The 21221-nt window shown below is 60.4% G+C and overlaps 2 protein-coding genes across 4 annotated transcripts in view; one reads left to right on the forward strand and one right to left on the reverse strand.

The window, feature by feature from the left end:
* Position 1: 1 nt before the first annotated feature.
* On the forward strand, positions 2–890 carry NME3 (NME/NM23 nucleoside diphosphate kinase 3; the record flags this gene model as incomplete). Its single annotated transcript, XM_011957496.1, has 3 exons — positions 2–160; positions 236–348; positions 463–890. Coding segments are annotated over 3 exons (390 nt in total), but the record flags the coding sequence as incomplete, so codon positions are not given.
* Positions 891–892: 2 nt separating this feature from the next.
* The window catches only part of MAPK8IP3 (mitogen-activated protein kinase 8 interacting protein 3), a 69218-nt gene continuing 48889 nt past the window's right edge, over positions 893–21221 (reverse strand). For 2 of the 3 annotated variants that reach the window (XM_011957471.1, XM_011957470.1), the window contains exons 9-32: positions 13466–13477; positions 12619–12636; positions 11602–11659; positions 11088–11240; positions 10299–10380; positions 8716–8846; positions 8465–8521; positions 8190–8360; positions 7474–7600; positions 7096–7191; positions 6847–7005; positions 6003–6168; positions 5022–5204; positions 4755–4944; positions 4531–4650; positions 4376–4456; positions 4210–4277; positions 3882–4030; positions 3454–3625; positions 3271–3384; positions 3084–3122; positions 2813–2992; positions 2565–2714; positions 893–2488 (exon numbers count right to left, since the gene is read on the reverse strand). In XM_011957471.1, the coding sequence (XP_011812861.1) occupies positions 2367–2488; positions 2565–2714; positions 2813–2992; positions 3084–3122; positions 3271–3384; positions 3454–3625; positions 3882–4030; positions 4210–4277; positions 4376–4456; positions 4531–4650; positions 4755–4944; positions 5022–5204; positions 6003–6168; positions 6847–7005; positions 7096–7191; positions 7474–7600; positions 8190–8360; positions 8465–8521; positions 8716–8846; positions 10299–10380; positions 11088–11240; positions 11602–11659; positions 12619–12636; positions 13466–13477 (2798 nt within the window). In that variant the 3' untranslated portion in view covers positions 893–2366. The remainder of the gene's footprint in view (positions 2489–2564; positions 2715–2812; positions 2993–3083; positions 3123–3270; positions 3385–3453; positions 3626–3881; positions 4031–4209; positions 4278–4375; positions 4457–4530; positions 4651–4754; positions 4945–5021; positions 5205–6002; positions 6169–6846; positions 7006–7095; positions 7192–7473; positions 7601–8189; positions 8361–8464; positions 8522–8715; positions 8847–10298; positions 10381–11087; positions 11241–11601; positions 11660–12618; positions 12637–13465; positions 13478–21221) is intronic. The other variant, XM_011957472.1, reaches the window with a different exon arrangement.

Here is a 21221-nt window from a genome sequence, read left to right on the forward strand (position 1 = left end):
GGGGACGGGGACCTGGGGACGCCTGGGTGCCGGCGCCGGCGGCGTGACCTTTCCGCAGGCCTCCGAGGAGCTGCTGCGCGAGCACTACGCCGAGCTGCGTGAACGCCCGTTCTACGGCCGCCTGGTCAAGTATATGGCCTCCGGGCCGGTGGTGGCCATGGTGAGTGCCCGGGAAGCGGGCGGACGGCCCCGGGACCGCACCCCTGCGTGATACCGCCCCCGTCCCCCCGCACAGGTATGGCAGGGGCTGGACGTGGTGCGCACCTCGCGGGCGCTCATCGGGGCCACGAACCCGGCCGACGCCCCGCCCGGCACCATCCGCGGGGATTTCTGCATCGAGGTTGGCAAGTAAGGCTCGCCCCGGGGACGGGCCCAGCCCCGTCCGGCCTCCCCTATTTCGACCCTCGTGGGACCCGTGCCGGAGCTCTCCTTTTCGCGCTCACGCTCGCCTTTTCCGCTCAGGAACTTGATTCACGGCAGCGACTCGGTGGAGAGTGCCCGCCGCGAGATCGCGCTCTGGTTCCGCGCAGACGAGCTCCTGTGTTGGGAGGACAGCGCCGGGCACTGGCTGTATGAGTAGCCCGGCAGGTGCGCTTCGCAGAGGCTCTGACACCCCAGCCTCCTCCAGGGCCCAGGTGGCCGGGCTTCTGGCCCCACCACGCAGCGCTTGGAACATCCACCTGTCAGGACGTTGCATCGAGGGTGGCGCGGGCCTCTCCGATCCCTGGCATACAGGGCTCCCTGCCCGAGGAGCTGCTCCAGGAGCCTGCGGCTCGCCTGGAAACGTGCCAGGACACTGTCCTGGTGCCCAACCCAACATGGTCCAACGTTTCTTTTTATAATAAAGTGAAGTCCTCGTTTTCGTGTCGGTTTGGGTCCAGAAACAGGCAGCTACGACGTTAAGACGTTTATTACATACAGAGCAGATATGTGGGTTTGCTTGCAGGGCCAAAGCCTGAGGAGAATCGTCACCCCTCCCCCAGCTGCACCACTGCTCAGCCCGAGTCACTTCGAGATCCTGGGGGAACAGACGAGGGAGCAGACATACATCACAGTGGAGGTGGCAGGGATGGTGGGGAGAAGCCGGCAGCGCAGTGGCTGCAGCCCATGGTGGCCAGCGGGGCTGGTGGGGCAGCTCCCCAAGATCTGTGCTTCTCTGGTTGGGGGTGGGTGCGGGAGCTGGGCTGCCCTCATTAGGGCCTCCCAGACAGGAGTGCAGTGGGCCTGGAAGGTAGGAGTAGGCCAGCGAGGCCCGGCTGGACAGGGAGAGCAGTCCAGGGGGGCCTCTGCCCACTCCAGGCTTGGAGTCGGCTGGGGGCGGCTCCATCCTCAGCCCCATGGGCCTCTGCTTGGTGGCCTCTTGCTCCCGGGGAGCAGGCCACAGCGGGCAACCCTAGGCACTTAGTAGCGTGTCTGGGAGCTGGGCTCCGTGGACCCCCATGCAGAAGGCAGGCCCTGGGAGCACATTATCCCCCATCAACCTGAGGCCGAGCCTGCGTCCTAGGACTGAACCTGGAGAGGCCACGGGCCTCCCCTTCTTCCTGAGGCCTGGGCCTGCCCTGGCAGCCTGAGAAATCCCACCCTGAGGGCTTCTGGGAGGGACAGGACTCCAAGGCCCACTCCTCCAAGGTGAGTCTTCTGCCCAGGCAGAGCCTGGGGGGACACGGCAAGAGCCTGCCCGCGTGGGCAGGATGGGGTAGCAGTCTCTCTTCTCAAGCAGCTGCCCCAGGGAGCTGGGCCTCGTGCTTTCATGCCAGCTCCCTGGGCAGGGGACAGCCGGGGTGGGGACAGACAGAGGATAGAGGCTTGAGGACGGGGAGGCCCCAGAGAAGGCCAGCTGGGGTGCAGGCACCTGGGCAGCCTGAGGCCCACCTCCCTGGGCAAAGGCTAGTGCCTGGCCCAGCTCCCCTAGGCAGAGTGAGGGCCGGGGAGGCAGGGTGGCCCCATGAGCAGCATGCAGAGGTGGGCCCAGGGCAGGCAGCCTCGGCGGTGGGGAGCCCCTGCCTCCTCCAGGGGTGCTGGGGAGTAGGAGGCCCAGGGTGGAGCCAGGGCCACCTCGGGTCCTGCCTGCGCTGGGCCCAAGGTGCCCTGGACTTGAGGACTCTGGGCTGGAAGCTGGCCAGGAGCCGCCCGGAAACTGTCCCGAGAGCATCTTCCCCTCGGGTGGAAGCACCCTCCCCTTCTCCTCCCAGCTGATTGGCATCCCCGCACTCCCTGCCCGCTGGAGGGGACCAGACTCAGGTGAAAGCTGCAGGTTGAGAGGTTAGAAGAGGGGCGGCGGCGCCTGGCTGGCTACCCCGCAGGGCAGGCGGGGGTCAGGTGGTCGGGGGTCCTATGTACAGATCGGGCCAGGCAGGGCAGCGGCCTCACTCGGGGGTGTAGGACACCTGCCACACGATGATGTGACTGCGCTCCGCCTTGGACAGGACGGGCTTCACCTGGTTCATGTCCCCTGTGCCCTCCTCCGTCTCGTCGTCCTCTCCGTCTCCTGCAGGCAAGGCAGCCGAGTGAGGGCCAGGCTCCCCCGGCGCCCAACCTCAGTCCCGTCCCTGGGCCCCGCTCACCAATGCGGAAGTCGATGTAGCCCTCCCCGCCGCTCAGCACCAGCACGTTCCGAAGCTTCTGACCCTCCGCCTCCGAGGCAGGGGCAGCTGGCCCAGGGCCCTCAGCTGGGCTGTCCAGCACACTCCCGTTCAAGGTGGCCAGCACATTCCCTGGGATGGCAGAAGCGATTCAGGACAGTGGCCTCCTGGGGGAGGTGGCAGCCACTGGCGTGCAGGGGATGTGGATAGCAGGAGGGGCCCAGCCTCACCTGGCACCGAGACAAAGAACTTCACAGCATCGCGGTGCCCGTGGAAGCAGAGCTGGGCCTGGGCCATGGAACAGTAGGGGATGAAGCTGCTGGCCGCCCTGTCACTGCTGTCATCGCCGTACACGTGGATGATGCCCCCGGGACGGGCGCCCTCCCCAGAGGTGGGGGATGTCTTATTGGCTGCAGGGAGAGAACCCAGAGGCGCTGAGCCTGCATACAGATGGAAGGTGGGAGAAGCTCCTGTGGGGGAAGAGGAGGTGGCTGGGCTTACCTCGGAGCCCCAGGAGCTGGCCTCGGTGCAGGACCACAGCTGGGGACACAAGAGGAGCATGGGAGGAGAGTGGTCAGCGTAGGGGCAGCGAGGCACCCTCCCAGGTGGCCCTGCAGAGCCACCCCCGGGAACCCATGGACACCTCTGGCAGCACCACTGCCCCTGCAGGGGGGCACATGCCACTCACTCTCTGTCAGGGGGATGGAGATGACCACTCCGTTGCCGGTGCCCACCCAGAGCCGGCTGCCCGCGACAAGCAGGGCTGTGATGCGCACGAAGGAGAAACCCAGTTTGCCGGTGCCTGTAGGGGGAGAGTGGTCAGGGCAGCTGGCCTTGAGCCCCCGCCGCCCCACCTGGCATGGCAACTCACCTAGCATCTTGCTGACATAGGGCTCGATGTCCACATCCTGTAGGTGCTGGTGCGTGTGTGCATGGTAGAGCCGCAGGGTAGAGTCCAGGCGGATGGACACCCATACGCCATCGCCGATCCATGCCAGCTGCCGCACCTGGCTCTCCCGCCGCGGGTGGGCGTCAAATGACTTCTGTGGAGTCATGGTTGCCCATCAACAGGGCTGGGGAGAGGAGAGGAAGTGGGCAGCCCCAAACCTGCCACAGCCCCAGGGCCACCTATAGCCCCCTCAGATCTCCTGCTTTGCGTCTGTTCGAGCCTGAGTCATTGGCGGTACAGGGAGGATGAGACCCACATAGGGCTCTGTGGACTTCTGTATGGAAGGTGCTGGAGAGCTGCTGGCCGGCAGGAGCCTCTTCCCCTCCCTGGGGCCCCTGGCCAGCACTCGCCTCAATCTGCATGGTCTTGGGCTGGATGACGTGCACCTTGTTCTTGTAGCCACACCACACGCGGTCGTATACAACAGCCATGCAGCGGATGGAGTGGTGCGGGTGGCCCAGGTCCATTAGGTGATAGTTGCTCAGATCCCACTGGCCATCTGGAGGGAGCCCCGGACACCTACTCAGGCCTGGCCGGGCCTCACCTCTGCTCAGGACATCGGGGGTTGAGATACCCACTGCCAGGCTAAGGAGAGGCCTGGAACCCCGGGAGTCCCTTGGCTAAACACTGCCAGGGCCATCAGCTGCCACCCACACACCCCGTGCTGCCAGGCCCCACCTTCACCACGGTGGAAGATGGCCAGGGTCCCGTCCGCCAGAGCCACCAGCACACGGCCTTTGACGTGCCTGAAACAGGAATGTGGTGAGCCTGGTTTGGGCCAGGCTGTGCAGGCCCCTCTGCCCTGTGCCCCCGTGATGCCCGGCCCTCAGCCTGGGTCACCCACACCAGGCTCAGCACGGAGTCCTTCAGCTTGATGGAGTGCAGGCACTTCTTCCAGTTGGCCACAGCCGAGTGCACGTAGAGCCTGTAGAAAGAAGTGGCAGTGGGCGAGGGACTCACCTAGGACCCCCCCTCCACCTTGCCCTGGGCCCTTCCTACCAGCCGTTCTGGGCTCCCAGCCACATGGTGGGTGCAGCACTGCTGCCTGCTCCTGTGGGGTCTCCGCTGGGCTCCGGCTCTGGTTGCGTGCTGCTGCTGTCAGGCTCTGGCCCATTCTCACTGTGGGAAGGACGGTGGCTCCAGGGGGGCCACGGGGCACGCACCTGCCCCAAGACCCCTAGGCCCTTCCCACCTCTGCAAGCCTCCCCTCCGCTCCTGCTCACCTGCCAGGCTGGGGGCCAGAGGATGGGGTGGGGGCCGGGTCAGTGAAGACGTGCTCTGTGAGAGGCCCGGGCCGCAGTGTGGCCGTCTCTGGCTCGCTGGGCCCAGGGTCTGGCACCTCCGTAGCCTCTGTGGCCTCCTCTGTGGACTGGGACGGGTTGACCTTCCCGTTGGCGATGGTGGCCACCTCCCCTGTGTTAGGAGAGGTGAGCTTGGGCTGGGCGGAAAGGTGGGAATGAGGGGATGGGGGAAACTCGCCCAGGACTCACCCTGCCCCTTGTCTAGCACCGGGGTGTCCCCTCGGGAGGAGCAGTTGCTCCGTGGCACATTGCAGCGGGTGGCACAGCCCACCAGGGTGATACCGGCCAGCACGCCGTCCACGCCCGGGTCCTCTGGGTTCACATCGCTGTCCAGGAACATCTCCCCGGGGGGGTAGTCGCTGTCGCTGGCCGCTGGGGAGAGGGACGGCCCATCAGCCTGTGCTGGGGAACCCACTACTGCAAGGGCGTGCCCAGCACTCACACAGGGGCAGAGGGAGCGGGAGCTGGCCTTCCACTCTCCCAGCAGACCCAGCTTCCACACATGGCTCCACCCACAGCCCACCCAGGACCCTCTGCCTGGAGGCCTGGAACTCCAGCAAGCCTGCTCTGTTGGGTGGGCCCCTGGGCCAGGGAAGCTGAGTAGTAAGACCCTGGTCCTGGGAGCAAACAACTTGTGATCCTGTGGCAGACCCTCAAGAACCCAGACGGCCTGTGGTTTCACACCAGAGACCTGGCAGAGCCCTCAGCACCCCTTCGTCCTCGCAGTGTTGGGGCTGGCCCAGAACGTCACCAAGGTTACCGCTCACAGGGGTGACAGGAAGCTCCTCACCCACACCCCCTTAGCCCCTGGTGAGGCCGTGAGATTTCGGCCCAACTGGAGGTTTCACATGCAGCACGAGGAAATGTTTTCCGGTGGTCCCCGAGTGATGCTTCAAGCTGCGGGTGACGCCTACCCCTCGCCCTCTAACCAGGTGAGCGTGGGGTCCCCGAGTAGGTAGGAAGAAGAGGCCGAGGCCACTGCGAGCTTCCTCCCAGAAACAGGGCCCAGGGCCTCACTTGACTGGGTGTTGCCCCTCCCACTGTCCACTGCCATGTTCCCGTGTCCACAGGACACCCCGAGAAGGTGGGTGCTGTGTGGCAGGACTTTTACTTAGGTTGCTAGTAAAAGGGAGTGGCGCCCAAGTGGAAACGCCCACTCCAGCTGCTCACCAGGGATGCTGGAGATACACAGTACGTGCGCGTTGCAGACGGTGAACTGGTCCACCACGGTGCCCGGCTGGTTGGCGTCGATGATCACCACCTTGCTGGTGGTCGGGGTGCTGGTCAGGATCCACACCCGGCTGGAGGTGGCGTCCATTTCAGGGAGCTCCTTGGCCTGTTTCAGGGCACGGGATCAAGGTCAGAGCCCGAGCTTCAGGCTACCCAGCAGCAGCAAGGGGCCATGGGACTCCCAGAATCTGTCAGGATCCAGCCTTGACTGTAGCTTGAGGGGACATGGCTGTCCTTCCCCGGGGCCAGAGCAATGCGGACTCAGGACTGCACTCTAAAGCGCTTGCATACCCGGTTTCCTCTCCACAGAGGAAGCCGCTGAGCTCCAAGAGGCCCAAGCTGGGCCATAAAACTAAGCCTCTGACCACTAGGAAGCAAGCTCTGTCACTCCAGGCCACTTGGGAGGTCGGGGAGAGGGAAAGGGAGAGAAGGGGAGGGGGAGGGGATGAGGGAGTGGGGAGAGGAGGGGGAGGGGAAGAGGGCCCACCCCAGCCCCATTCCCAGCCAGGGGACCCAGACTGCTGATGGCACTCGGAAAGGGGAGGGGAGGGGAGGGAAGCCCCAGCTGCAGCCCCATTCCCAGCCACGTGGGCCAAGACTCCTACTGAAAACCCAGAAGGCGGCTCCGTTCTGGGGAGGGAAGACATTGCTTCCCGAAGTCCAGGGGCCCCTGTGCTGCCCTGCTTCCGGGTGCTGTCCTGTGTCTCACTCCCAGCATGCTCTGCAGCTGAGCTGTCCTGAGACTAAGCCAGGGAGGGTGCCCCGTGGCCTCCGCCATACTCACCTTCTTCTTCTCGGGAGACCCGTGGGCGCTCTTGGGCTCACCGTCTCCTTCGCGGTCGCAGGTCAGGGGGTCGCGGCCTGGCGCTGGCTTGACTCCATTCCCACTGTCGTCCTCACTGGGCCTCCACCCGCTCAGGTTGACGCCCGCAGCACACCACAGCTGCATGGGCAGGGCCGGGGTCGGGTTTAACCGGCGCTCCCCAGCCTCCCGCCCGCCCAGCCGGCCTGAATGGGGTGCTCGCGGGCTCACCTTCATACTGGAGTCCTTCTCCACCAGAGGGCGGCAGTACACGGGCACCGGCACGTTCTTCATCCGCGTGTCCTCCTGGCCCCCGTTGGGACTCAGCTGCAGGGAGCAGGGAGGCGCCGTGGGCACGAGCCATGGCTCCTACCCATCCCTCCAGAAACCTTAGGCCGAGCTGCCAGCTTCTGGTGGCAGAGCCACCTCAAGACTGGAGGCAGGTGGGGGCGTGGGAGCCGCGGGGCTCCTCCTTCCACCCTCCAGATCCCTGCCCAGGAGGCTTACTAGGAACCTGCCAGGCCCCTGCCCCGCCCACAGAGCCCCGCCCCTTACTCACGCCCCGCCCCCGCGGGGCCCCGCCCGGTGCCCGAAGCTCCCCGCCCGCACCTGCTTGTACTTGGCGGGCAGGCTCCAGCCGCAGGCCTGCAGACGGCCGTCGTCGTTACGCACGTGCTCACGCACCTGGCGGTACTGCTCGCGCTTCTGCTCTCGACGGGCGGAGGACGTGCAGTCGCTGAGTGGAAGAATGATGGGTGATGTCTGTCCAGGGTGAGCAGCAGCCGAGCAGCAGGCACCCACAGTGCCCCAGGCTTGCCCTGGGGGAGGTCACGGCAGGGAGGCCCATCCTCGCCTTTTCCCGGCCACCGAGTGCCCAGCTGGGGAGGGTGGCCTTCTCAGCACCAGGTATGCCCCTGGGCTTGGAGGCCACAGCTGGCACCTGCTCGACCCAGAGGCTGCTCTTCGGCCACAGTCACTGAGGGCTCCACGGACCGGGACCTGGAGTACCGCCAGGGCACAGGCGCGGCCAGCGACTCCTTGCTGCAGAGGCCACCGTGAAGCCCAGTGCGGCCCCCTGACTGTTGGTGTGCACAGCCTCTGCCAAGGGACATCCTGAACCAAACACTGCGGAGCCAAAGCAGCCCAGCTCCCCGCTGCACGGAGGGGCAGGCAGTGTGCAGGGAGAGGTCACGACCCCTGGCATGTGGCCAGCAAGGTGGAGGCTGTCCTCAAAGTCCCGCTTCAGGTCCTGGAGGGGAGGGGCCTCAGGACAGGGCCTCCCCAACCCCATTGCAGGCCACTAGTGGGGACCATGGGACACTCACTCGTCAGGGAAGAATTCCAGGGGCCGGCTGCCCGCCGAGATTGGGCACATGGCATGGCTGCGGCGCTGGCTGAAGCCGGCCGTGGTAGGCGACTTGTAGTGGATATTCACCGAGGGGTAGGGGCGCTTGGCCGGAGGGGGGCTGGAGGAGGAGCTGAAGAGGCGGCTGAAGCTGCCGGAGGCACAGGGAGGTGAGGGGTAGGCAGAGGACCAGGGAACTTCCCTGCCCCTTCCCCTGCAGCTGCTGCCCACACCCCCTGGGGGCCCCCAGCTTACAACTGCCAGATGGTGGACTTCTTCTTCTCCTGGACGGATGGGTGCTCTCGGGACGCTCTGCGGGGGAGGGCATAGGGAGCAGCCTGCTAGCACCCTCACGCCTCCCTTGCCTGGCACTCTCTGGGCTCCCACCAGGAAGCACCCAGCACACTTCAGTCCCCCCAGAAGACAGGGAGGTGCCGAGGAGGGAGCCGCAGTTCTGCCATCAGAGATGACCCCACAGCCCTTCCTGGGGCGGCCGCAACTCCCACCTGATCATCTCGGTCCACCGCACGGCCTCCTGCAGCTCCATCAGCCGCTCCTTGTACTGGTTCCGCTCCATGAGCACACGGGCCATCTCTACCCGTGTGAAGCGGCGGCGCTGGGCCATGGGGATTTTGTCCTGTGGAGGGAGAGGCACAGAGGCTCAATCAGCCCTTGGAGGCCGGGTCACACCTGCTTCCTCCTGGGGTGCCTCCACCAGGGCAGGGTCGTGGCCTCCAGCTATAGGTGGATCTCAGTACCAATTTCCTGCAGATCCTCGGGCAAGAAGTGGCGTGGAGGGGTGTCAGCAAGGGGGGAGGGGAACCCGGAGTCAGCCTGACCCTGCCAGGGCTGCCATGACACGCGTGAGAGGCACGATGTGGGTGACTTTCCCTGTGTGTCCGTGGAGGCCCCAAACGCCTCAGGTGAGGTGCAGGTGGGACTGCTCCAGTGTGAAATGAGTAGATGGGACGCTCTAGGAAGGGTCCAGCCGGCTGAACACTTTGGGTTCTGACAGACCCGTGTGCGGTCTGTGGTCTGCTCCCCTACCCCGGGCTGCTCAGCAAAGCTGCCAGGGAGTGAGGAAGTGCGAGTCCCCACAGGGCCCCTGGCACTCAGCACTCTGTGCTTGCAGGTGCACGTCCAGCCTCAGGCCATGACAAGGGGCAGAGGCCCAGGACTGGTGGCACCCTCGGCTCATGCAGGAGGGGCTGTGGGGGGGATATGACTCGCCTTCTACTTGTGTTTCTCCCAGACTGCGGGGAGTGCGGGGTGCACGGGATGGCCCGAGACATACAGCCTCACTTTACTGTCGCCACGGCGCCCAGCTGACTGAGCTAGTGCAGGTGAGGCCGGCATCCGCCCTGGGGCCGGGCCTGCTCTCCTTAAGGAAGGAGGCCAGTGGCCAACTGACAGGCAGTGCTCCCTCTGGCCTCTCCCCTGGAGGGGGTAGTGGTTCTAAAGGGGAGGGCTGGCAATGCCCAGGCAGCAGAGAGCTTGCCCGAGGGCCTCCCGGGCTCCTCAGGGGTGGGGTAGGTCCTGAAAAGGGGACAGCAGGTGACTGACTTGGAGCACTGGCCAGGCTGCGAAGCCAGGGAGACCCACTTATGACCATACAAAAGGCATGCACCAGGACTTGGGTGCTGATAGGTGACCCGGCGTCCTGCCAGGGCTGTGGTCCTGCCCAAGGGCCTGGTTCTCATTCTATGTGGTCTCGGGAGTGGGGCAGCAGATGATGCCGTTGGGGTCAGGTGTCACCCAGGACGGGTGGGAGAGCTGTCAGCTCAGAAGAGCAGGCGAGTCCCCAGGAGCCCGCCTGGGCCCCCTGCCCGTGCCCCCAGTCCTGCATGTGAATAGTGGGCTATGCTGATTCTGTACAGAGACAGAAGGGCTGGTGAGTCCCCGGGAGCTGCCCCCCATGCCCATGCCCTGAGTGTGAATAGTAGGATATACCGTGTGTGAACAGTGAAATGTACTGCCTGTGAATGCTGAATGGTGGCCACCCCGCCTGTGAATGGTGGATGGTGGCCGCCCCGCCTGTGAATGGTGGATGGTTGCCACCCCGCCTGTGAAGAGTGAAGAGTGGATGTACCGATTCTGTACAGAGATAGCTGCTTACATCCTCCGCCTCTTCTTTGGGTTCACGGCGGGCAATGATGGCCTCGGACTTCACTCTGCGGGAAAGGCAAGGAGGTAGGGAGGGTGAGGACCTCCCAGGGGCCTCCGGAACACACAGTGGGCACTGCCCGCCCCGAACTTATGTCCCTGTCTCTGTGCAAGGCTGGGGGCTCTCCCCACAGGGACCCCTGCAGCAGCTATCTGGTTCAGGGCCCTGAACGCTTCTACCGGTTCCCTGGGGGCAGGTGGCCCTGCGCCACTGCTGCACAAGTACCCTGAAGCCCAGCCTTCCATCCTGGCTGCCCGGGAATGCAGAGGAGGGTGAAGCACAGTGGCCCTGGCATGGCAAACCCAGAGCAGATCTGGGTCCCTTCTTGGGCAGAGGCATGGTCTTGGGGCCCCCACATGTCCTCTGCCCATCAGAGAAGGGCTGGAGCCCCAACATACAGCTCGCCAGGGACCGCGGCCAAACCGTGGCTGATCAAAGGGCTGGAAGAGTGGGATGGTGGGAGCTGCAGCCGAGCCCCGCGTGACGCTGTGCTGGGAAGGAACACATGAGACAGGCCCAGTGTGCGCTGTAGGAGGCTCAGGAGGAGACCACGGCCCCACTCGGCTGGCTGGGGTGGAGTGGCTGTGAGCTGGAGCTGGGTAGGCAGGCTGTGCACAAAGCCACTCAGGCTGGGGAGCAGGCACTGGAGGAGGCAGCCACTCCGGAACCCTGAGCCGGTCCCTCTGTGACCAGCTCTCCACGCCCCACCCTCACCTTTTCAGTTCCTCTTCCAGCTCCTTGATGCGGTTTTCCAGCTTGACTTTGGCCTGCTTGGCAGCCTCCAGCTCGCCCCTCAGCACCTCCTGCTCCCCAGACAGCTGGTCGACCTTGGCAATCAGGTCATTCTTCACCACGTTCAAGGCATTTCTTTGAAAAAGCAGAAAGATAGGAGCGCTGCGAGCGCGGCATACGGGTACGTGAAGGGGCCTTCCCGGGGCACCTGCACTTCTGCCCTGGAGAAGGCACAGCCTGGTCAAGAAGGTGGCTGAATGGGAGACCCATCCCCATCTGAGCTAAACTCTATAGTCACCCTCATTAGAGGCTCCTGGAGATAAGCTTCCTAAAGAAACCAGGCGGAGCCCTGTTCCAAGCTCCTCCCGCCCGAGATGAGGACAGCTGCTGGCACTGGAGTCAGGTCCTCCCCCAGGCGCCCTCTGGCCCAGCTCACTCTCCAGCCCTGGTGAGGAGGGCTGCTCAGCCCCACCACACAGGAGAAGGGCACTCTTACTTGGTTTCCAGAAGTTGTGAGTTTTCCAGTAGCAGATTCCCCACTTCTTTGCCCATTCCTGAAACAGAAGGTGTGGAGGTTTCACCTATGCCCTTCAAGACAGGACCCTGATGCCGCCGCACCTGCCTCAGGGCAACGCTTCTGAAGAGGGTAGCTGGCTGGGGGTGACGCCTGATCTGCAGGGAGCAGGGGCCATGAAGGGCGGGGCTCATGCCGGGCCCAGTCTGCGCATAGAGCAGGCTCCCAGGCCTGGAGTGGTTCTTGTGTCCGACCAATGTCACCGGCCCCGGCCGGCTGGCCGGATGCAGGCCCCTGAATGGCCGCTGTGCCGCCACCTCAGAGCCCCCAGCAGGTCCGTCACCAGGCAGGCCCTCTCAGAGCCACCACCCTCAGGCGAGTGATGTTGGAGCTGCGGTGAGGTGACAGGTGGGCGAGGAGAGGCCTGGCCCTCACGGCAGGGCCAGCAGGGCTAGGATGCAGCGATGGGGCGTGGCTGTGAGGACAGGGCTCCCTGGCTCCCTGGCAGGACTGATGGCTCCTCTACCACCAGACCCCAAGTGGACCTGAACTGAGCTCCCTGCAAGCATGCCCCAGGAACCCCAAAAGGATGGAAAGAAACTCCAAGGTCCTGCCTTCCCACACACTCCCCCACTGTCTGTGCAGTCATGAAACAGCATCACACGCCTCTGTGCCTGGGCTCAGAGGTCCTGCCTGCTGTCTCTATTATGACCTCCCTTGCCTCAAAGATGGGCCTTCCTCCCCTGCCCTGCACTTGTGGGGGTTCAGAGAGGCTGGGGCTGCCCTCTTTGGGCCTTCAAGTCTGTCCCTTGGGGGAAGTTGCCACCACCCACAGCCCAGAGGCAGCCTGGACAGAGCGAGCTTCACCCAGGGCTGCCCCCCTGACCCCGGCGGCCCCAACACTGTCCCATCATGCAGAACAAAGCAAACAGCTCATGAAGCAGGAGACCATGTGGGGGTGGAGGAGCGACGCGCGCTGGAGCGGGGCCTCAGCCTTACCAAAGAAATCATCGCGCACTAGGGAGCCGTCCCCGTCCCACAGGAGATGGGCAACCAGGGCGGGAGGAGAGGGAGAAAGGGAGAGAAGAGAAGCGCGTTAAGCCCGTGTGGACAGCAGGCTGGGAGGAATTCAGAGCTGGGTCTGCTGGGTTAGGGTGGGCGCAGGAGGGAGTTAGAGGGCAGGAGATGGGATGGAGCCAGCTACTCTTTCTGGAAAGTTTATCCTTGGGGTTACATGAAGACTACCAGGCCAAAGTCACCTGTGGGGCAGGCAGCTAACAGCTCACCCCAAATGCTGGGCTGGGTGGGGCTGAGGACGGAAGGCACCCTGTGGGAACAGGCTGTGCCTGGAGGCTGGGGGGCTGCACCTGGACAGCCTCTGGGTGGTCCATCCCGCTCTGGGTGGGGCCTCGGAGCCTCCTGCTGTGCAGCCAGAGAGCAGGACTCAACCTGTCCACCCAGGTGGGGAGGGGGCCCGGGGCTGGGCTTGGTAGGGGCCTCAAGGACCCCTGACTTCTGGGGTGTGCCTGACAGCAGGGGAGGCCCCAGAGCTGGCCTTGGCCATGTCCCATCACTGCTGTGCGTGTCTCAGGGCTCTGCAGGGCCTTCAGAAATGGCCCGCGGGGGACTCCTCAGGCAGGGGCGTTTGGATATCCAGGTCATTGTCAAGTGGCTGGTGGAGCAAACTGAACAAGCTTCCGAGCGGCGGTGGCTGCGAGCAGAAGCACAGGCGCTGCGGTGACGTGGGGGGCAGTCCACACAGCCACGGTGACGGGATAGCTCAGGGCATCCCCCGTCCACCCACTCCCACCCCCACACAGAGGGGAGACAGGAGAGAGAGACTCACCCGAGAACTCCCCTGGCGTGTCCAGCGAGGCACAAAGAGGCAGGGGGAGGAAGGGACAAAGGTCAATTAGTGACTGGAACACAACAAAATAAAGAAATGCTTATTGCAGAAAACCCAGCAATGCTTTGGCCACTCCCATGTTGCAGGGCAGGAGAGAACAGGAGCAGCCTCCAGCAGGTCTGGGTGCCCTGTGCCCCCGGGCAGAAGCCTGCAGGGAACGGGGCCCAGGTGCCGTGGTCCAGCCCAGGCCTGCGTTGCTGGCCCCTGACCCTAAAGCCTGCTCCCCTCTGCTCCCATCACCCATCAGGAGGGCAGGCCCCCTGCAGCCCCCACGATGCAGGCCTGTGAAGAGGAGTGTGTGTGTGGCAGGAGGGTGTGGCAGGTGCCCAGCCTCCCAAAGCCCCCCAGCGTGGGCGAGGGAGAGAGTGGCACGGGAGACACCGCAGACGCAGGCCTGGAGCTGGACTCCGAGGCTCCTGGGTCAGCCCGGGTTGGGCGGGACCTCGGTGAAGGATGACTGAAGACCGCGGGAGCAAGGGCTCCACTGTGGAGGGCGGAGAGAACACGCCAGAAAGCAGAGGCGGGGTGGAGAGCATGAGGCGGGCGGGGCATCCTCACTGGGTCCCGGCCCCCGCCCTGCACGGGAGGCTGGCGAGGGAAATGCTCTGCGGGAAACAGCAGCAGAGGCGAGGACGCGGTCCTGCTCTACTTGGTGGTTTCACATAGAAAGGAGAATGGCATGAAAAAGTCACTTGGTCTGGATGACAGAAGGGTTGTTTGTTATGGGAATTCCAATAATAAGGCGATTTCCAGTCAGAGAGCAGATGTCCTTCTCTCATCTCGGCTTCTCAGGGCAGCCGCTGCTAACGGCCAATATTCTCCTCTCAGGTCTCCTTCTAGATAAGCAACAGGCTTCAAAGAACAAAATCGGGACCGCGTTTTCCGTCTCTCCGGGAACACATTCCTGTGTTCCACTCAGCCATGTCATGGGACACTCCTGTGCTGAGGCTCCTGGTTGCCTTTATTTTTTGAGACGGGGTCTCACTTTGTTGCTCAGGCTGGAGTGCAGTGGCACGATCATAGCTCACAGCAATGTCGACCTCCCAGGCTCAAGAGATCCTCCCACCTCAGCCTCCTGAGTAGCTGGGTCTACAGGAGCATGCCACCACGTCCGGCTAACCATTGTGTGTGTGTGTGTGTGTGTGTGTGTTTTTTAGTAGAAATGAGATCTCACTATGTTGCCCAGGCTGGTCTTCAGGTCCTGAGCTCAAGCAATCTGCCCACCTTGGCCTCCCAAAGTGCTGGGATTATGGGTGTGAGCCACCGTGCCTGACCCTGGTTCCTTTTTTTTTAGATGGGGTCTTGCTCTGTCACCCTCACCCACGTTGGAGTGAAGTGGCGCGATCTCGGCTCACTGCAACCTTCCCCTCCCAGGCTGAAGCAGTCCTCCCCATGAGCCTCCCAAGTAGCTGGGGCCACAGGTGCGCACCACCACGCCCAGCTAAGTATTTGGTAGAGACGGGGTTTCACCATGTGGCCCAGGCTGGTCTCGAACTCCTGAGCTCAAATAATCCACCTGCCTCGGCAGGCATGAGCCACCGCCCCTGGCCTGGTTGCTTTTAATGCCCTGTCGTGTTTCTCTATGGGAATATCTCATCATCTGTCACTGCACCTGCTCCCCCGAGACTTGGTGTCCCTGTGTGTGGGCTTGAGGTACTTTTCAGCCGTGACTGCCCGACTGCTCCCTCGAAGGCTGCTCCTCCAGCTGCTGCTGCACCGCCACTGCCACCTGCCAGTGCTCAGTGGGGCTGCACCCATCACCTCTGGCTGGCATGTAGGGCAGCACCTGCTGCACCCTAGACAGCCTCGATTGTCTTACTTTCAATCCTTTAGGGAAAAAGTTTTCTTGATTTTCTCTTTATTTATTATTTCTGAAATTGAGCATCTTTTCAGATGTTTATTGGTATAGCCTGTAAATTTCCTTTTTCTTTTTTCTTTCTTTTTTTTTTTTTTTTTTTTGTTTTGAGAGTCTCACTCTTTCACCAGGCTGGAGTGCAGTGGCGTGATCTCGGCTCACTGCAACCTCCACCTCCAGGGTTCAAACAATTCTCCTGCCTTGGTCTTCTGAGTAGCTGGGACTACAGGCGCCCACCACCATGCCTGGGGAATTTTTGTGTTTTTAGTAGAGACAGGGTTTCACCATGTTAGCCAAGATGGTCTCGATCTCTTGACCTCGTGATCTGCCCGCCTTGGCCTCCCAAAGTGCTGGGATGACAGGCGTGGGCCGACCAAATTTCCTGTTTTATCTTCTGACAATTCCTATTGTACTTGGCTTCTTTTCTTTTTTTTTGATCGTCAAGGACTTGCTCTGTTGCCCAGGCTGGAGTGCAGTGGTGTGATCACGACTCCCTGCAGCATTGTTCTCCAGGGCTCAAGCGTTCCTCCCGCCTCAGCCTCCTGAGTGGTTGGCATGATTCTCAGGCTACACACTAAACTCAACTTGAGCTAAAATTCACTCCAGCTATGTCTGTGGCTGCTACATGTGTGCACCACAATGCCCGGCTAATTTTTGTATGTTTTTATAGAGAGGGGGTCTCCCTATGTTGCCCAGGCTAGTCTTGAATTCCTGAGCTCAAGTGATTCTCCTGTCTTAGCTTCCCAAAGTGCTGGGATTACAGGTGTGCGTCACCACGCAGGCCTTTATTTTAATTTTAATGATGTCTCCATCATTAGCCACAGTTGTCATCATTTTCCTTTATGGCTTTGGTCACATAGAGGGGCTCAGATTATGAAAATATTCTCCAATAGCCTTTTCCAGTTATTTTTTCTTTTCTTCTTTTTTTTTTTTTTTTTTTAAGACAGAGTCTTGCTCTGTCACCCAGGCTGGAGTGCAGTGGCGCGATCTCAGCTCACTGCAACTTCCGCCACCTGGGTTCATGCAATTCTCCTGCCTCAGACTCCCGAGTAGCTGAGATTACAGGCACTTGCCACCACGCTCAGCTAATTTTTTTTTTTTTAAATTTCTAGTAGAAACGGGGTTTCACCATGTTGGCCAAGATAGTTTCGATCCCTTGACCGCCTCAGCCTCCCAAAGTGCTGGGATTACGGGCGTGAGCCACCGCGCCTGGCCCCTTTTCCAGTTCTACTATCCTTTGTTGACATTCTTATTTTTCTGAGACAGGCTCTTGCTCTGTCCCCCACGCTGAAGTACAGTGGCGCAATCATGGCTCACTATATCCTTGAACTCCCAGGCTCAAGTGATCCTCCCGCCTCAGACTCCCAAGTAGCTGGGACCACAGGTGCGAGCACGCCGGGCTCCATTCTGTTGTCCTGGTAACTGTGTGCTTAGATCTTTAATCCACCTGGAAATCACTGCTGTTTATGGGGAGGTTAGGCTTAGACTTCATTTTACACAAGCAGCAACTAAGGCAGTATGTTTACTGACTCATCCGCCCGTTTTCCACGGTTTGAGATGCCACACTTGTCATACATAGATGGATTCCCCATGGCTCCAGGTCTGTCCTAGCTCTTGGTCCTGAGCTCACGAGCTCGTATCGCAGGTTTGTTGCTGCCTGCCTCAACTGCCACAGTTTTATGTGGAATCCTGCAAGCTTGTTCTCTCCCCATATTTTCTGGAATATTCTCACATATTTCCTCTACTGGACCAACTTCAGATCCATTCATAGAGTTCCAGAAAAATCTCCAACAAGCATGGGGGTATTTTTACTGGTAATGAATGGATTCCCGTGGGAACGGTGGGCTGCCTGTGACGTCAGCAGACAGCTCACAGGGCGTGTCTTCGGGTCTGGGCACGTGGCATCACCCTCTGCATGTACTTTTATGTCCTTCAGTGGTGCTTCCGAATCTTACACAGGCTTGTCTTTTCTCAAGGTTATTTGTGGATATTTTCTTCTTCTTTTTCTGAGACGGAGTCTCGCTCTGGAGTGCAGTGGCATGATCTCAGCTCACTGTAACCTTCACCTCCCAGGTTCAAGCGATTCTCCTGCCTTAGCCTCCTGAGGAGCTGGGACTACAGAACCTGCCACCATGCCTGGGTAATTTTTGTATTTTTAGTAGAGACGGGTTTCACCATGTTGGCCAGGGTGGTCTTGAACTCCTGACCTTGTGATCCGCCCGCCTTGGCCTCCCAAAGTGCTGGGATGACAGGCGTAAGCCACCGCGCCTGGCCTATCTGTGGACAGTTTCTATGTCTGGCTACTACGTCGGTGGAATCTCTCCTCAGGGCTGCCTCATCCGTGCAGAGCAGAGGGGAGAGAAAGATCAGCTGTGTGGATTCCAGATTCCAGTTCAGCAATGCAGGGCACGTAGTATAACTTCTCTGATTGTTAGTCATTTGTAAAACAGAAAAATAAGTTCCTCAGTGCGTATTTGCTGTAAAATTCCACCAGGTAGTGTGGTAATAGCTGGTACAGCTCCCAGCACCAGCCATGTGCTCAGTGAGTATTAATTCCCTTACTCCCTATTACGCCTTTTTTTTTTTTTTTTAAGACAGAGTTTCACACTTGTTGCCCAGGCTGCAGTGCAGTGGTACGATCTTGGCTCACTGCAACCTCTGCCTCCTAGATTCAAGCAATTCTCCTGCCTCAGCCTCCTGAGTAGCTGGGATTACAGGTGCCTGCCACGGTGCCTGGTTATTTTTTTTGTATTTTTAGTAGAGATGGGGTTTCACCATCTTGGCCAGGCTTGTCTCGAACTCCCACCCACCTCGACCTCGTGACCCACCTGCCTCGGCCTCCCAGAGTGCTGGGATTACAGGTGTAAGTCACTGCGCCCAGCCAGTCCTATTATGCCAATTCTAAGACATACATTTTTTCCTATGTTAACATTTCTGAAATGTCAGTGGGTCTTAAACAATCACTGTCACATTATAGTTTAATTTGCAGCAGTTTTTTTCTTTCTTGAAGATTCCTAAAATAATGGTATGTGGGGCTGGGTGCGGTGGCTCACGCCTGTAATCCCAGCACTTTGGGAGGTTGAGGCGGATGGATCACAAGGTCAGGAGATCGAGACCATCGTGGCCAACACGTTGAAACCCCGTCTCTACTAAAAAATACAAAAAATTAGCCAGGTGTGGTGGCGGGCACCTGTGGTCCCAGCTACTCAGGAGGCTGAGGCAGGAGAATGGCATGAACCCAGCAGGTGGAGCTTGCAGTGAGCCGAGATCGCACCACCACACTCCAGCCTGGGCGACAGAGCCAGACTCCATATTAATAATAATAATAATAATAATAATAATAATAATGATGATGGTATGTGGGCTGGGTGCGGTGGCTCACACCTGTAATCCCAACATGATTTAGGAGGCCAAAGTGGGAGGATCACTTGAGCCTAGGAGTGTGAGACCAGCCCTGGCAACATAGCAACAGCCCACCTGTATAGGGAAAAAAAAAAAAAGTCTTAAAATGGGTGTTGTCTCAGATTCGATGGAATACAACGGATGCCCAACCTGCGCTCTTTTTATTTCTCCATCACCAAAGGAATTCAGAGTAAAAATGCTGAGAGAGGCACAGGGCCGCCCGCGTAGGCACTGGACGGAGGGACATCGCTCTCTACCTGCTGACTTTTCGGCAGAAGCACCCTTCTGTCACGTGCAAAGCGATGTGTTTCTGAAATGACGCTCTTTCCCAGATCCGTGCAGGTTCCAGGCTCTCCCCTGCTTGGCAGCCTCACGAGGGCATACTCCTTTCCCTGCTGTCTTCAGGACTTCGTGCCCGTTCTGCAGCTGAGCTGGACATGGGGCAAGCCCCCGGGCAAGTTGATTAGGGCAGAGGGCACAGGTCCCTGCTCGTTAGCTCATCCCGGTTGCCAGAGAGCAGGCTCCTCTGTTTCAAAAATGTTCCATCAACAGACTGCAGCAGCAGGAGGTCCGCACCCCTCAGGACTGCCTGACTTTTTCTTGTCCTGTCTCACCCTGTCGCCCAGGCTGGAGTGCAGTGCTGTGCTCACAGCTCACTGCAGCCTCAACCTCCCAGGCTGAAGTGATCGTCCCACTTCAGCTTCCCAAGTAGTTGGGACTTACAGGTGCACACCACCATGCCTGCCTAATTTTTTATAAAATGTTTTGTAGAGACGGGGTCTCGCTATGTTGACCAGGCTGGTCTTGAACTCCTAGGCACAAGTGATCCTCCTGCCTTGGCCTCCCAAAGCTATGGGATTACAGGTGTGAGTGACTGCGCCTGGCCTCCCTGCCTTTCTTATACACATTATGTTTAAGGCTCTGGAAAGGCACCAAAAGGTCTGTTACTCCCAAGAGCAGGCTCTCATGCCAGCCTGACCTTGGCGGTGCCCAGACGACCAGCACCCTGAAGAATAGGGTGGCAGAGCCCAGAGTGCACAGGGAGCATGGAACGCACAGTGACTCACGGCCTCCATCGTGGTACGAGAAAAGGACTGTGCCAGGGTCTCATGGGAAAGCAGGCTCCTGGCCAGTGCCCTCTAGGTGGGCGCTGCAGGGGGTGGCTGTGCAGCAGGGTGAGGCAGCACAAAGGCTACAGGCTGAGCACAGGGTACCACAGCAAAGAGGGCGGGCTGATGTACAGGCCACAGAGTCCCTGGCTGGTGAGGAAGCTGCCAATCCTGGTCATCTCTTGGAGCCGGGCGGGGATCAGAATGTGGCTGGAGCAGGATTCACAGCCCCCAAGGTGGAAAGCACCAAGCAGGGGCCCATCAGGGCAAACAGAGGAGCACAGTGTGGCCCGTCCATGCGACGGGCGCTACTTAGCAGTGAAAAGCCGGGAAGCACTGACACGCTGCAGCCGGGATGGACCTTGAAGACGTAACGCAAAGTTAAAGAAGCCAGGCAGAAAAGGCCCATTTCTGTGAAATGTCTGGAACAGGCAAATCTACAGAGACAGAACGTGGATGTGTGTTTGCCTGTGGCTGGAGAGGAGGGGAGACAAAGTGACCGCTAATAGTCACCGGGTTTCCTTTTGGGGGTGAAAATGATGTGACTTTAAACACCGAGCGTGCTAAGACCCATCAGACTGTACACCGTAAGAGAATTAATTACATAGTACGGAATCTCATCTCAGTGGAGCCACCAAACAGCACAGACCTGGCTCGGAGTTCGGGCTGCTGTTCTCGGTCGGGCCTGTCTGGGCCGGGCCTGCGTTCAAGTCCGAGCTCTCAGCGTCATCTCACCCTCCCTGACCTCAGTGTTTTTTTGAGACAGAGTCCCTCTCTCTGTCACCCAGGCTGGAGTGCAATGGCGCAATCTCGGCTCTCTGCAATCTCCGCTTCCTGGGTTCAAACGATTCTTCTGCCTCAGCCTCCCAAGTAGCTGGGATTATAGGAGCCCACCACCACACCCAGCTAATTTTTTTTCTGTATTTTTAGTAGAGACGGGTTTTACCATGTTGGCCAGGCTGGTCTCAAACTCCTGATCTCAAATGATCCACCTGCCTTGGCCTCCCAAAGTGCTGGGATTACAGGTGTGAGCCACCGTGCCCGGCCTCAGTTTCTTCATCTACAAATGGGGACACTAACAGAGGAACAGCTTGACGCTGCCGTAAGGACCAACGGTGGCCGTGCCTGTCAGTGCTGCCACCCACAGAAATAACAATACTGCCCACAATGAGAAGGGCAGCTGCAACCTGACACTGTGTGTTCCACGTACACGTGTGTCATACATCTGAGGGCCATGGTGCCTGGTAGGGTGTCACCAAGACATTACAATAATTGGCCGGGCGCGGTGGCTCACACCTGTAATCCCAGCACTTTGGGAGGCTGAGGCGGG

Source organism: Colobus angolensis, unplaced genomic scaffold (assembly GCF_000951035.1).
Source record: "Colobus angolensis palliatus isolate OR3802 unplaced genomic scaffold, Cang.pa_1.0 Scaffold443, whole genome shotgun sequence".
Taxonomy (NCBI): Eukaryota; Metazoa; Chordata; class Mammalia; order Primates; family Cercopithecidae; genus Colobus; species Colobus angolensis.